At 41.6% G+C, this 15,787-nt stretch overlaps 1 protein-coding gene and 1 pseudogene across 1 annotated transcript; one reads left to right on the forward strand and one right to left on the reverse strand.

Moving 5' to 3' along the window:
• Window positions 1–3,319: 3,319 nt before the first annotated feature.
• Window positions 3,320–12,510, forward strand: LOC138041272 (putative N-acetylated-alpha-linked acidic dipeptidase). The gene is made up of 5 exons (XM_068887041.1): window positions 3,320–3,786; window positions 7,476–7,686; window positions 8,276–8,458; window positions 8,967–9,264; window positions 10,423–12,510. Exons 1-5 carry the CDS (start codon window positions 3,476–3,478, stop codon window positions 11,712–11,714), a joined length of 2,295 nt encoding a protein of 764 aa, XP_068743142.1. The 5' UTR covers window positions 3,320–3,475; the 3' UTR covers window positions 11,715–12,510.
• A 2,258-nt stretch (window positions 12,511–14,768) lies between these two features.
• LOC138040065 (collagen alpha-5(VI) chain-like) overlaps window positions 14,769–15,787 on the reverse strand; it is a 6,397-nt pseudogene continuing 5,378 nt past the window's right edge.

A 15,787-nucleotide genomic window follows, 5' to 3' on the forward strand; every position in this document is an offset into this window, starting at 1 on the left:
ATTCGTCGAAATGTTTCGCAGAAATTTACAGAGCCCAGTATGAAAACGCCATGTTGGTGCACATCTGTGGTGCGCCTCGTGTCACGCACCGCTATAACTCAGAAATTCAAAATGCTCTGGTTTCCAAACGAAGCACGCTATTGAGCTTTAAAATTGCAAATGGATACAAATTTACCGCCTCTTATGCCTGATGAGGATAAAAACTTTCGTGGCTCTTTAGTTTTGGATTTTAGAAAATGATGACGTCACGTGAAAACGATCTATTTAAAACGCAGCCGTTGTCAATAGGCTGGCACATCTTCCACAAGGGCGTAACTAATTGATCGTTTCGATACTCGATAGAAATCGAACATAATCGATCGTAATCGATACTAATCAATTGACTAATATCGAAAATCGATAGAAACCTTATGCTTGCATCCGTGTGATTATCGATTTTGATCGATTTTTGTTATTAGCTATCGATTTTGTCGATTTGTTTGAAAAAAAAAATAGATGAAGATCGCGTCGACTCACTTTCGTAAAAGTGTTCATTACCAGCGTCTGGTTGATCTTCGCTAGATCCTCACAGCTCACTCGAACTAAACAGCTGCCCACATGTTAACCTGCGATCAGGATTGACTATAGTATTTCAAATTTTGTTAGGGTATCCCAGTCGCCAGTTACGGTCGGGAATCCCTTGAATATGTGAAATTCAATTGTCAGGGTCAACGAGCAGGTTATTAAGTATTCAAAGTCCTGGAAAACAATGGTGCTATTATGTCTGCTTTTCTAGGGAATGTCTGATGGCCTGCACTTCAACATTCTTCCAAACTGTAAACGAAAAATGGTACAAACCAGTTGTGACACACACCTAAGGATAATTCAAATTACTGATTTGGAAGACAAGCTTTTAATCAACAGTAGTTTTAATATTTTGGCATTGCATTGTATGCTCTTTGCATACTCTTTGCATTTTCGTGGCAGTTGCATAAATTTCTGCAAAGGATGCCGTCATTCGGTCGGGCTGCATGCAACTACAATGATAAAAATGTCGATCGAATCTATCTTGTCACACAGGCTTCCCATGCCATATGATGTAACCAGGTTGATAAGGATCCCTCTTTATACTTAGCTTTGGTCGTGTCGTTCTTTAATTATCGCAAATTAACCCAACTTCCATCTGTTCCTACGAAGATTATGTGATTAAGCGAAAGTCTATGTGTTTGATTGGTGAATCGTAACGGTACATTTTAAAACAAAAGTAGATATTGTACCTCAACGGTTTGGAATGAAAGACATGCCAACAATACACCCTCATCCATGAGTAAATTAATTCAAAACAACGCCTTATTTTTACATGTACATAGATTTGCCTTCCCAACTTATGGTTGATTTAGCAATCCACGAACGCTATAAAACCTCTATTTTCCATACCACTCTCGTGATCCGCATCGAGAAAGAGACAAGTTGCAAGAAAAGTTGTAACCCTGTGACTCCTGCCGAGCAACTTGACCAGCAACAAATGCGAGAGAAAATCGCCTTAAATCGGCAACAAATACCTCTTTCTGCGCTTGCAGAGGGACTGAGAACACAGCAAGAGCGTCATAATTGGAAACGAAAACGAGGTTCACGGTAAGATCAATATTGCATCTCTCGATAATAAATCGGCTGCAAATAAGACTCGACAGAGGACCAACGGATGCACGGAATTTCAGAGCTTCAGTCGTTTATACATGATAAGCCGTTGTGAAATGAGTGAGTTTTCCGCGGCGTTCGGAACTACATTCAGTGGCAAAAGTTCTAGTTTTCTTACTGAGTTTGAATTATCCCCCTCCCTCCCCCCCCAGCACAATGTTGTCAACAGTGAACAGTCATTTCCTTGTGTATTTCAACATTGAAGCTTTTTGGGGAATTTTGACAGTTATGCCTATTAGTTTTTGGCATCGTAGAGGTTTTCAGGCCAATCCTGCCGTTAGCGTCCCAACTACTTCTGCCACTGATTTGTGGGAGTAAAATGTAAAGAGCACGAGATTGTTAAGCCTCCCCGCAGACGTCCTTTGGGGTTAGTTTGTCTAGACGAACCCTAAGAGCGTCTGCGTGGGAGGCTAGAGATTATTAACATCTGAGATGTTCTACGTATTTTTCAGCAACTTGCGTTTTCCTTTCCTGTTCAAGTTTAATTTACGTTTCATGGGTGTACTTTCTTCTTGTCGCATTATGGTAAAAAACGTGTTTGGAAATGAAATCCTGGCCGATCTTTAAATGGTGTCTTATTCAATGGTTTAAAAAGAAAATTCACTTACTTACAGCAAGACCAAATTGAGAGTGGATTTGCCTTTAGGCTCGATTTCCGCCACACTCTCCTGTAGCGCGGGCTCGTTTCCCGAACAGCGACTGGAAATCGAGCCTAGTTTGCCTTCGAAGAATCTTAAAACTGATTTATTTCCCATTGCCATATTCATTGCCATTGTCATTTTTTTCATAGCTTCATGCATGGTTCAATAGATCTTAGATCTTTCAAAGTGGCAGTTTCGGAGAGCTAATTAATTTGGATTTTTCCTGCACTGTGGGGAACCAAGTGCCGGAAGTGGGCTTGATTATCATTTACGGATTTTTCGAAATCTTGGTCCCTGCAACTTGTCTTTGAACCCTATGGCGACAAAAACGGCACGAAACACACACCTTACAGCGACCAAAAACGTTGAGAGACAGATCGCAGAAACCGTTGCAGAAAGGAGAAGTGACTTTAACTTTTCGCAACGCTTTTCCCAACGTCGCAACAGACTTTTCAAGCAGTGTGTACTGTATTACCTGTCTTTGAAGTTGTGTCCTAACGTTTTTTACGTCAGTCTATTAAAGTGTCCGTTTGACCTCATGAGATAATCCTGGCGAGAGAGGTTGCGAAACAACAATGAGTTGTGCAACTCGTCTGGCAATTTCTTGTAAAAATATTGCAGTACAAGTTACGAGAAAATAGAACCTTTTAATAGTCGCAGTGGGGGCTTAATTTTAATTCCCTTTATTTTAGAGTGCAAAGGGTTTGTGAAAGATAGACATTTAAGTTTGTTTGTGTCCCAGTTGCACAATTCCTTTTCCAAAGAGAATAGCGGATTATTAATCTTAATCTTGCACCATACCCCAGGGCTACGACAAAGCTGTTAGTATTTGGAATTCACTGTCTGGAAAACTGAATGGTCCGTTTATTGTATATAACAATAAACGGACCATCTCATTATTTGCAAAAAAAATGATACCACTTAAGCCATCCTTTAACTGTCATAAAGCGAGTAAAAGGTCAAGATCTCTTTCGTCATTCACCGTGCAGAATTCTTAAAGCGGGACAGTCAACCATTAGCAAGTCGAAGTCTCAGTAAGCGGTACTGCACGGAACCGAGTCAGACTACCAAGCGTTAAAATTTCAGTAGCCTTTTGATAAAGCACAAACCTGCCGGACTTTTCTTAAATCAATTATTTTGTTAAAAGTCTGTACAGAATGGCTGAAAAGAACGCGGACAAATATGCCACCAAACTTGAAGAATACGCGGACTCATTGGGAGGAATAACACCAATTCAACGCAAAAACAGAAAATCCCTGTGGATCGCTCTTGGGTGCATTATTGGTGTTGTCGCCCTATTTTCTATCGGATTTCTGGTTGGTTATTTTGGGCGTACATCCAAGGATCATAACAAAACCTGCAACAGTGACCAAGAAAGTAAAGAAGCTGATGACAAAATCCACTTTGAAGACTTTCACCACATATTTCAACAGTCAGTTAGTGTGGAGAACCTGGAAGCAGTCATGAGGTATGTATGAACATGCAGTTAGTTTGCCTTGAAGTAGTTTAGTTCATAACTACCAGTGTTTTACGATGTATTTCAAACGCCAGAAGCCTTCGTTTATCGAACTGTGTGAAATCAACTGCCTCGCAAAATGAATTGTGCTCTGGGTCATTGGATACATTCATTTCTTAGTTTAATAAGACCAGTTTTGACATCACAACAACAAACGGGAAATTAATTCATTTTTTGCTTCGTCCAATTACGATTTTGCTTTGTAATAAGGGCCTGTTAATGCAAAATCAGTTTATTTTGCCCAGGTTGTACCAATTGGTCAACAAGAATGTCACAATGGGATGGATAATCTATTGTTTACATGGTCTCTGCTTTCATGGGTTCTTTGTAATTGCGGACTTGGAAATTGAAAAGTTGTAATAAAACTCCTAAACTTGTTCTTGTTGTTTAAAATTCATCGTTTCTTTATTCATATATTTCATTGATGGCCGGGCTAAATGTGAAATGCCTGTCATATCAGCTTAATTAATGCGATACTGAGAGAAAGAAACAATACTATTGATGTTACATGGTTATTTTTAGTGTTGACCTTTTAACGTCACTGAGTAGAACTGCAGAAACTTCTGCGCACGCGATTCTTGAGTTCTCGCGTAGCGTGAGAGATTTAACAGGCAGTCTGAGTAAGCTGAAATGATTAATTCTGAAAGGAATTTGAGAGTAATCCAAATGGTCTTCGCATATGAAGGGGTCGGGTTGCTCGTCGGGAATTTTGAATTAAACCCCTAAAGGCCCGTTCAAACGGTCATGATAGTTGATGATAGTTGATGATAGTTTCAACTATCACGCACGTTTGAACACGAACTATCATTCACTATCATCAACTATCATCAACTATCATGCAGTTTGGACATGTTCAAATTCGACATGATAGTTCATGATAGTTTTTTCCGTTTGACCGAGCGGATGATAGTGCATGATAGTTTTTCGGTCAGCGGGGGTAACCGAGGCGGGCTCAATGCAATATGGCTACCGCAAGTTTGCCATCGTCCTGTGAGGAACAACAAAACAATAATTTGGACGAATATTCGGACGACAGTGACGCTGAAAGCGAGAAAGTGAGAAAAGCTAAAAAAGCTAAAAAACCAGACAACAAGAAGTGGAGTAGTAGTTTGATATGCAACCTAATAGATGAGTACGAGGCACGGCCATGTTTGTGGAACATTTTTTGCGATGACTACCACAATCGGGATGTAACTGGAAAAGCGAAGAAATCCCCGCCATATTTGTTTACAATCGCGCGCGGTAGGAGACTAGGTACCAATTAGCTACGCCAGCACATTGCGCGATTTCGTCAACTATCATGAACTATCATGGACCGTTTGATCGCAAACATGATAGTGAATGATAGTTGAAACTATCATCAACTATCATCAACTATCATGACCGTTTGAACGGGGCTTAAGGGAGACCAATCATGCTTTCTTTGGACTCATAGAGTGGTTTTCAATTGAGTGTCGAAAGTAATTAGATAATTACTTTGGTTTTTGCATTACTTCACTCAGTGATTGGTTCAAGGTTCTCGCGCCACTTTTTCAACCAATCAGAAGTGAAACCCAAACCAATCGCGTGCACATTTTCCCGCGCTTTCTGTCGGCTACGTGTAATTACTTCAAGTTTTGATTGGTTTACTGGATTGTCTCCGTCCTTTTTGATTGGCCAATGTAATTTCTTTGGTTTTGGTTTTACGACACTCATTTGAAAACCGCTCTAAATGATATATTACATATGTATTTTTATATTTCTCCGCGTGAAACCCTAAACGAGACCTTCACGGATACATATGAGCTTCATTTGATGGCGTTCTGCCCAGAACACCCTAAGTGAGACCAAAATTTACACCCCTAAGCTAGACGACAAGCATCCCCGCCCCTTTCATATGCGAGTTCTCCTTGCCCCCGCCCCGGGCTTGATAGCACAAGTGTTACTATTATTTTTAAAAATACAACCTCGCTTTTGCCGGAGTTAAGTGGTTGTATTTTAAAAAATAATTTGAAAGTTATTCTTGTTGAAATACAGTACGGTACATAGTTGCCATCGTCTTCATCGCGGTCTAATTCGTAGGGCGATAAAACAAGACACGTAACATACAAAGGTGCGCGGAAAAGGGAAGAATAATTGTCACTCTCACCAAGACAATTGGAGCCATTTTCTATTGGCTCCGTGAGAGGACTCTGTAAAATGAGACTTGAGGACTGATAAAGAATGCGGATTTTTAAATGAAAGGTTTTTTTTTTTCGCTTGTTAGGGGCAAGTGCTTGAATTTTCTCCTCTGTCTCAACCATGTGATCCGGATAATCATTTCATTATTCCGTGGTGGGCCTTTGGATCCCCAGATTTTATTGTTAGGCGGGTAAGCTGCAGCAAAGCTGTCATCCATCGGTTACACCGCTACGGCCGCAATCTTTGCGAGCTGTTAGCTGTAGTTAAAAACACCTTTTTTGGTTCTGTGAGTCTGTCTTAAGGAGGCTCAAAAGGGTTATAACACTGTCGTAGGGAAATGTTTGATTTTTTGTGAGGACGTCTGCGAGTCCCCAACTATTGCCATGACAACGGTACAGCACTGCTAAAAGACCCTTTAACAATCATTTTTGGAAAATATGTTTAAAAGTAAGTTGGTACCCTAGTATTTTTTTCCGAATTTCGAACCCCCCCCCCCCCCCCCCCAAAAAAAAAAAAAAAAAAAAAAATTTCCTGGTAGAACTTTATTGCTGCGCGCGGAGCGAGAAAAGTGAGGGTGAGCAGTAACATAATGTTTGGACAGATTTTAGGTTAAATTGTTTGTTTTTTTGTTGCATACAATCCTAACATGGACATCTGAGCTTTGAGCTTCGCATTTCACCGTTTGTGAAAACTGATGTTTTCAAGTTTCGATTAAAAAACCTAGCGCATGCGCGACCGTGACAGTGCTCCTTTAAAGAATGCGATGAAACCAATCATAAAACTACGCAAGAAAATCAGGGTAGGTCACCGAGCAAGCTCAACAATTCTCATAAGATTTGTTTCCGATTTTCCCGTTTTTGGGTGACATTTTTATTTCCGGTAACTTGTATTCTTTCACCAGCTGACGCGAGCAGTTTAAGTATTGCGTGTGTTTTACGTGTGTGCATGGCGTTGTACCATGCCCATGCGCGGTGGGAAGCTCTTACTCAATCACGTTTAACACGCGATTTTTGCTTTGACCAATTGTCAATAGCCATTATCATAGAAACGTTGATAGCGACAACATTTATCATTGATAACTACAGCAACGGCGTATTGAAGTCAGTGGGACGATCCATTTGCTGTTATCTCTTGGCCCGTTTATTGGGCCGTACTGTAGAGCACGGCTCACTAAACTTGAAGGTTTGCCTTTAGATGAATGATGTAATAAGTTCTTATTTATCTTGTGTTATACCTTGTATTATCGGGCGTTACAGTTTAAGTCACCTTTCCATGTCTTTTCCAGTCCATTTTATGACCTGCCTGCGAACTGTACTGGATACACGACGGTGGGCTATAACTTACAGTGCTGTCATCAAAACTCGGTTAAAAGATGTGTATTTTAAGCTATGAGTCAGAAGCGGCGTTGTTGCCTAACGAAGTTGATTGCCCGGGTAATTGGTTGGTTCCTATCTCATTTGTTCCAATGTTTACTTAAATAGGGAATTTTCCTCAAAACCTCACATCGCTGGAAGTCTTAGACAGCTCGATCTTGCAAACAAACTTGTCGAACGTTGGACAGAATTTGGCTTTGACAAAGTAGAGAAACCCGAGTACAGAGTATTGCTGTCTTATCCACAACCAAGCCAACCCAACAGGGTAACTCTTATAGAGGATGGTCGAGCCATATACAATATAACAGGGAAAATAAAGGTAAAAGATAGGCTGATTCCTCTTATAGTATAGAGTGACGTTTGTATGACCTTGACAAAAGTGTTCGCAATTTGTTTCACGGACCAATGTTTGGTAAGATTAAAACAAAGCTTCTCCTTATTCCCGCCAAGGAAACGTCTAATATGGGCTGTAAACAGTTCCATTGCCCAATCACATTACTGCCTTTCAAATGACATCAATGCGAAATGCCGATCGCTTTCCAGAAAGTTCCATGGATTGCATCCGCGTTCGCTAAGCCAACGAAAATTCACGCTCGTTTGTTTTTGTTCGATAAGCCAATTGAATGTTTTGCATTTCTGTTTACGTTCTGTTTTAACGTTTTTTTTTCCAGGTCATATGAAAGTCGCTCTATTTGACAAATTGACGTCAGTTTCTTATGCGTCTGTGCTGTTATTGATAACAAATTGCGTCACAATATTGTCAAAGTGGCTGTCGAAATCACGAGCCGCCGGCGAGTGATTTTCACAGCAAACTTGCATACGAAGCTTAATGTTCAATCTTGTAGAGGAAAATTTACAAAATAAATTTAGACCATTGTAAGTGTCTTTTTTGATCTTTGAATTTACAGATTTCCCCGGGGCCAGACAGAACGCAGACCTTTGATCATTATCCTTACCTGGCATATGCGCACAATGGCACAGTAGAGGCGGACCTTGTCTACGCCAACTATGGAGGAGAAAAGGACTTCCAAAAGCTATCTGAAATGAATGTCACTGTCCGGGGAAAGATTGTCATTATGCGCTCACGACGCGTAAGTATTTTAACAAAAGACAGCTGACGAGACCCAACATTGATTTTTCTGATAGTCTGTGGCTGGTAGTTAGGGGTATTGTGTGACTGGGGGAGGGGGTAGTAATGTACGGCTCGATAAATTGCGCCTGGGGTGGGGGAAGGGCACAAGTACACACACACGTGGTTAAATGCCAGCTAAGACTACGTCATTCCAACAAAAGAAACAACTTTGCGTAAAGGTGATCAAAACAAAATTATACAAAGTAGTTTAAGATGGGAAGGGGATTTCCTGCTGTTAAACTTTTATTTATGGGTCCAGGATGTTGAGAGAGAATTAAAATTACACACGACCTGAGTTAGCTTATTGAAATGATTGTTTTCTAGCATTCTCTGTACGGACGACATCGTCTTTGCGTAATTACGCTTTCCATCGACCGAACGATTTACGCGAACTCTCGATCTTTAGTCACACTTTTATTTAACAGAAACTTGATCTTTTCGCAGCTCATTCCTGGTTTCATTTATAGGTTTGGAATGCCGAGAAACATGGCGCAGCGGGTGCATTAGTTTATACCGACCCAAGCTTTTCCGCACAGCAGGGATACGGCAGTAATCAAGTATACCCCAATAGTTGGTGGCTCTCCTCTGATGGGGTGCAAGAAGGAACTATATTGTATGGATCCTACAATGGAGACCCTTTGACTCCGGTACTTCCCGCTTCAAAGGGGATGTATCGGAGACCGGTAAATGAAAGCGAACTACCAAAGATTCCAGCACAGGCAATATCATATGGCGATGCTATGGAACTCCTTCGAAGACTTGGGGGTAACATAATTTTATCACTGTTGCCTTGATCTCTCAATGATGAAATTTGCTGATCAGTGGGACATGGTTTGATTCTATTCTACTTTGAGCTGAGGCACATGCATTAAATTTCGAGCCAGAGAAGACTGAATCAAACAACGTGTGATAGTCAAACAAGTTGCAATAGAAGGGAAAAGGAAAGGAACTTTATTTAAGTGTCTAGTCATTCTATTGCTGAGGACACTGTAAACTGAAATCAACAATGAACGCAAATCAAATCAAATGTTGGTTTTTGAGGAGAGGGGAAACCGAAGTACCCGGAGAAAACCTCACGGTGCAGAGTAGAGAACCAACAAACTCAACCCACGTATGACGACGAGTCTGGGAATCGAACCCGGGCAGAGCCCGTCTGGAGCGTGCAACTTCCATACAGCGTCTGTGAAACGGCGTTTTCACAAGTAGGTTTATTTTTAGACTAGCCCTTCCCGCGAATTAGGTCAAAAACACAAAGGCAGTTCCGGTTCGGTGACCCTATGACGTCAGCTTAATTTCTTGTAATTGGTCATCGGGCTCCTGTGGGAGTCGCATTCGCGGGAAATTCAATCTAAAAATAAATCGGTCTGTGAAAACGCCGTTACACGAACACAGTAGAGTTGTAGGCTCCGGGTCATGGGTTCCTGACCCGGGCCACATTGGTGGAAGGCGAGTGCTCTCAACACTGCGCCATCCCGCGTGTTGATAATAGTTGGAGTTTTCGTGACTCAAAAAGCGATTTTTGACTTTTTCTCCGAATCCTCAGGAAATGAGGAGAGAAAATGAAGTTTGTAGAGAAGAGGTTCTTAATTGACGGCTTTCCTTAGGGCCTTTTCAGGTACAATTAATTACGTTATTGAAACAAACATAACGAATCTTAGAGAATCTCAACTAACCACAGGCTGAGGGAGACCAGCGCAGCCTCAAAGTTGACTGTCGGGGACTCTTAGAACAACTTCAGCTAGTGGTCGGAGCGGGATTTCAAGTTCTCCTCGGGAGGTTAAGAAAAAAGACCATTGGGTACTGGTTTGCTTTTTTCGTTGCTGATAGTTTGTGTTTGGTTAATCGCTTAGTGTAGCGTACAAAAATATCCAGGTCTCTCTGGTCTAGAAGATAATCTAATCTCAGCATTTACAAATCTTGTAGGTGCAGAAGCTCCAGAGAATTGGCAAGGTGGATTGAACATCACCTATCACATTGGCCCAGGATTTAAAAGCAGCAGCGCCAAAATTAAACTGGAAGTCAACAACCGACTACAGGAAAAAACCATTTACAACGTTGTTGGCTCCATCGTCGGCAGGGAAGAACCACATCGGTATATACTGGTCGGTAATCATCGTGACTCGTGGGCGTTCGGCGCAGTAGATGCTCTAAGCGGAACCACGGTAACCAATGAAATTGCCCGTCTGCTGGGCACGCTGGTCAAGAAAGGATGGAGACCTCGTAGAACAATTAAGATTTGTAGTTGGGGTGGTGAGGAATTTAACTTGATCGGATCGCATGAGTGGGTTGAGGAAAACGCACACATCCTGGCAGAGCGCGCCATTGCTTACGTCAATCTTGACGTCGCAGTGTGTGGTGATTATGTGCTAAGGGCAAGAGCAAGTCCTCTGTTTAAACAGGTAACTTACAAATGGGCAAGAGAGGTGAAGAATCCCGATAACTCTGAAGGAAGTGACACAATATACGACAATTGGCTGAAAAGAAGTCCGTCAGATATCAACAGCAGTGAGCCCATGATCTACAACCTCTTCATTGCAAGCGACTACGCTTCGTTTTATCAGTATTTGGGAGTACCCTGTGCTGATTTCGGCTATTGGTTTGGATATGGTTCCAAATCATCCTTATACCCGGTTTATCACTCTCAACAAGACACATTTTATTGGATCAAGAAGTTCGTTGATCAGAACTTCGAAGTACACAAAGCAATGACACAGTTTGCCGGCGGACTTGTGCTAGATCTCGCAGACCAACCTCTTCTACCATACGACATTATGAACTACGCGCAAGCATTGAACCATTCATTTCACGTTCTTAACTCTTCCCCTAAGTTCTTAGCCAATGGAATATCCCTATCTGTACTTCAAGACGCTGTTACTGGCTTCCTCTACGCCAGCAAACAGTTTGAATCTAGAAAGTCTAAGCTAGCGATCCATAAAAGCCCTTTATGGTTGCGCAATCTCAATGATCAAATGGTGAGTGTGGAAAAGGCGTTTATTTACCCATACGGTTTGCCAGGTAAAATCCAGAGTCGTCATGTGGCTTTTAACTTTGGCTTTCATAATTTGGACCCAATTAAGGCAACTTTTCCTGGAGTTACAGAAGCACTGTACTTGGCTGAGACATCTAATGATTGGAATCTTGTAAGGAAACAAGTGTCGATAGCTGTTTACAGTGTACAAAGTGCGACCCGAGTGCTTCAGTTGCCTATGAAGTAAAAACAAAAGAGTTTTCTTTATTTGAAAGAACTTCTAAAATGACCAAGAAAGGTGTTTCCCTTTTTCTTGAGAATGGCGGTTATGTGGCTATGGTTATTTGGCGGCAAGGCTGTATTATCTTTAGGCTTATTCCATCGTGAAAACGTATCTCCGATTCAGAACTTCAGACACTCTCGTTATTAACCGTGTCGTTAGCCTAGTTAGTGCAAATTAAAACAGCTCGCGTACATAGCACTAAGCAATTCATTAACATATGTGTATTCTCTGGTTCTATAGATATCAAAGTTCACAGTCGAATCGTCTCGGTGTTTTGCTGAGATAGATTTAATTCGAGTCATGCTGCGGTCGGTATCAATAGGCCTTCCTACATTTCCACAGTCTGTCTCTTGATTTGTCGGGCTTTTTCAGCTTTTTGGAGATGAGATATGTTGTCTGTTTTCCGTGTTTGCCAACCAAGTCACCTTTATTCAACTCAACCTCGTTCCCAGGGTCCCTATTGTAGTTGAGAAGAGCCCTGGTTGGGGCTTGTCACGTGTCTTCCAAAGTCTGGGAGATTTTTAAAATGTGTGTTTGGGGAGGGCAGTGCGGCCCAGTAGTGCACTTTCCTTGAGATCCGGGGATCCCGGGTTCAAGACAAGTTCTGGCCACTGGTTGAATTTGTTCCTTGTAGTCACTGTTTCAACTTCTCAGCTGCACTTGTAAATAGCCAACTACAATCTTGGACAAAACTCTTGGGAAAAACTCGGACGTGAACATCCTTGAACATGCACTCACAAATAAAGTCCATGTCCTCCCCCCCCCCCCCCCCCTCCTCTTCCCCGTACCAATGTTGATAATGTGGTGAAAAATACTGTGCAAGCCTTCGTCCGTTTTTAACCAACATTGGATAAAGGAAGGGGGAAAGTATGGAGAAGTTAATCTTTTACAACACAGACAAATAAGGGAATGACCATTTTATAGCGGTGTATCATATTTTCCCAACGAGTTTTGTCCAAGATTGTAGCTTGCCTCCGGTCAGTTGGGATTCTTAACCGTTGTTGTTGAAATGTTCTTTTGTGTCGCGATTGTCTTTCAGTGGCCCTGAAAAGCCCCTATGGGGAGTTTGCAATTAAGTATGTATGTAAGTATGTATGAGGGATGGCAGTGTAGGCCTTGTCATCATTGCGAGGAAGGAATCACAACGCATTTGATTTTGGGGCCAGACGACCATCGACAAAGCGTTTCACGGGACGGTATTGAATGTACTACACCTGGACCTCGACGTAAAAGCCACAAAGTACTGAAAAAGTAGTTGTCAAATCGATCGGACGCACCAGAAAATGTAATCGCGTCCGGAGTCAAAGTTAAATACTTGAACAAGCTCAAGTGAGCAGTCGAATATTGAGTGATAAAGAAGGACACTAATAGTTTCTCTCCTCATCGACAAAGAGACCCTGAGAACGAGGTTGAACTCAACTTTTTAACCAAACTCGAACTTAACTCAAAACGCAACTCTCGCGATACAATTGACTATCTTTATCTTCGAAATCCATTCGGCAACTTGTCATCAACAGATCAACTCTATCAAAGGCCTAAAATACTAGAAGTGAAAACAAATAATAAATGTGATTACCTTATTTCCGACAAGCTTTACAAACATCCTTACCAAATTTGCGTGGAGGAACTGGAGATGAGACATCACAATGGCTGTAGTTGTATCCTTCCAGGAACATCCCTTTAATTTGTTTGGTTATGTTAATGGTTTTATTATATTACTTTCATACCATAGTTTCCGGTTAGGAAAATAAACCTGAATGTCTCTTTGAGGAGAAAATCTGATTCAAAACTAAAATGCCATTCTTGGCACCTGAAGACCTTAAATTTCATAAGCACTTTAAGCTCTTACAGTGCGACGCACCTTACCGTGGCCACCTAACAAAGTTTGGTACAAATTGTCCTCCAATCAGGGTGTGTGAATTTGATTGACAGTCACGCTTCCTTGCAAAGCTCGCACAGTTGTAAGTTGAACACCGTTGCATGGTTTGTTGAGTTGACGTATTTACACGTAGTTGTCCAAATGTGAAAGTTTGTTGGGTGGCCACGGTAAGGCGCGTTGCACTGTAAAATTATTATCGGACAAATTAAATCTGCTACAAGTTGCTTGGAAACGGGCAGAAGGGCAACTGATTTATCCCGTTGCCAAGCAACTTGTATTCTATCCTTCCCACGCCGGTCACATAATTTATCTTTTTGCCATTATTCATGTAAATGGCTGAAACTTTTACTTTCTGGACAAACACAAGTGCCATGAAGCAAGGATTCTGAAGGAGTGCTCTCCTTGTGATCAACTAATTCGGAGTATTCTGCAACACAACTACCATTCATTTAGGTAGTAAGCCTGAAGGGATGAACTGGGAACTGGGATATTTGTCCGTTTTGAGATTTGATCTTCTGTAAGTTCCCCTAAATCGACCGGACGACACCCCTCTTTCGTTATTATTTTGTGTTCTATTGTGCGGGAATTTAAAAGAATGTAATCGTGGATTCAAATAGGCTAAGGCTAAATCCTGATAACACTTAATCAAATTTCATGGCAATTACTCAATGAATTTGAAATACGAGGAGCACACATCAAATTAAACCAAGAGCTTTAATTTCTTTAGTAGGTTGTAAAGTTCGGAACATGCTCTCCACAAATAGAATCAGTTAAAATGCAGAATACACCTTATTCCAAGATGGCCGCTGATTTATGCGAATACAAATTTGCCCTTGTTGCCTCGTTCAGATAAAACATTCTTTTGAATTTTACGCTTAAGAACGAGGCATGAAGGGCTAATTTGAATAAAAAAAAAGAATATTTAAATGGCGGCCATTTTGGAATAAGGTGTATAGCCGGCCAGCTTATTTGCATATAATTTATTACAGCCTCGTTCTTCAAACGGTACTATAGGTTCGTCAGGCTTGAATAAATCCACGTTCCTTATGATGGACAAGATAGATTCGTTGACCTAAACTATATCGTTAAGAATGCTGATTAAACGTAACCTTTATCTTGCGATAGCTTTCGCCCGATGACTAAAAGCGACAAACTAGAATTTTTAGATTCTTCCCCGCAAAGGACCAGCGTTCCTCTCCGTCTCCCACTAATGACACTCCACTGAAGGTCTCGTCGAACCATGATTTTTTGTCCACGATTGGGCACAAGCCTCACGACATCAACCAGATTCGTCATACTTAATACACGGAACATATGCGAATCAGTTGACCTAGCCATTTGTACCATCTCCCGAATTACCTTCCAAATACTCTCCTACAGCAATCACAAACACCTCAATGCCCAAAACCTTCAGCTCAAAGGCTCTTCGAACGGTTTGTTCGCTCTTTATATTGGACTGACCGTCTGTCAAGACGATAATTCGACGAAAACTGCCTTGACGGGCGCCATATTCATCCCCAACAAACATTTCTGGCAAAGTTTAAGCGCATCCTGTGTGTTCGTTTTTCCACCAGTACGCTTCAGCTCTCGAAGTTTTTGCGCCGTCTCAAAGCTCTGGGTGAAGTTGAATTGGATTGTCCCTCGGGTTGCGAACGTAACGGCCGCATAATTCGTGTCGTTGCGGGATTTTCTAACGAGATCTTGCAAAGCCATCAAACCTCTAGCGAATGCTCCTTTACTAACAGAACTTGAAGAATCAAGCACGATGATTCCATCAAAGTAGTTTCCAAGGCTGATCTGTCTTTTGTAAAGCTTTCTGGTTTGACGACCAAGGAAGTTTTGGTACAACTTCCTTGCCGTTGCCTCATTGGAAGGGATTTCCTGAAATTCTAAACATAAACATACACACTTACGTCTAAAAGACAAACCGTAGAATTCCGAAAGTAAACGGCCCCCCTTACTTTCGGGTAGCCGATACTTTCGAGAGGATCGTTACTTTCGGCAAGGGGGAGGGGGGAGGGTTACTTTCGTGGGGGGCGGGGGCGTTACTATCGGAATTCTACGGTACTTTAAAAGAGACTTTTCGCAAATAACGAAACCCCTAAGTTCTCACTGGGCAATGTCAGAGACACAAAGTGTGAACACAATCACGGTTCGT

The sequence above is a fragment of the Montipora capricornis genome, chromosome 3 (genome assembly GCF_036669925.1).
Source record: "Montipora capricornis isolate CH-2021 chromosome 3, ASM3666992v2, whole genome shotgun sequence".
Taxonomy (NCBI): Eukaryota; Metazoa; Cnidaria; class Anthozoa; order Scleractinia; family Acroporidae; genus Montipora; species Montipora capricornis.

Coding starts and splice junctions, on each gene's coding strand:
- LOC138041272 (XM_068887041.1), top strand. CDS start 3,476: ATGGCTGAAAAGAACGCGGACAAATATGCCACCAAACTTGAAGAATAC. Junction 3,787..7,475: donor AACCTGGAAGCAGTCATGAG/GTATGTATGAAC, acceptor TTACTTAAATAG/GGAATTTTCCTCAAAACCTC. Junction 7,687..8,275: donor ATATAACAGGGAAAATAAAG/GTAAAAGATAGG, acceptor TTGAATTTACAG/ATTTCCCCGGGGCCAGACAG.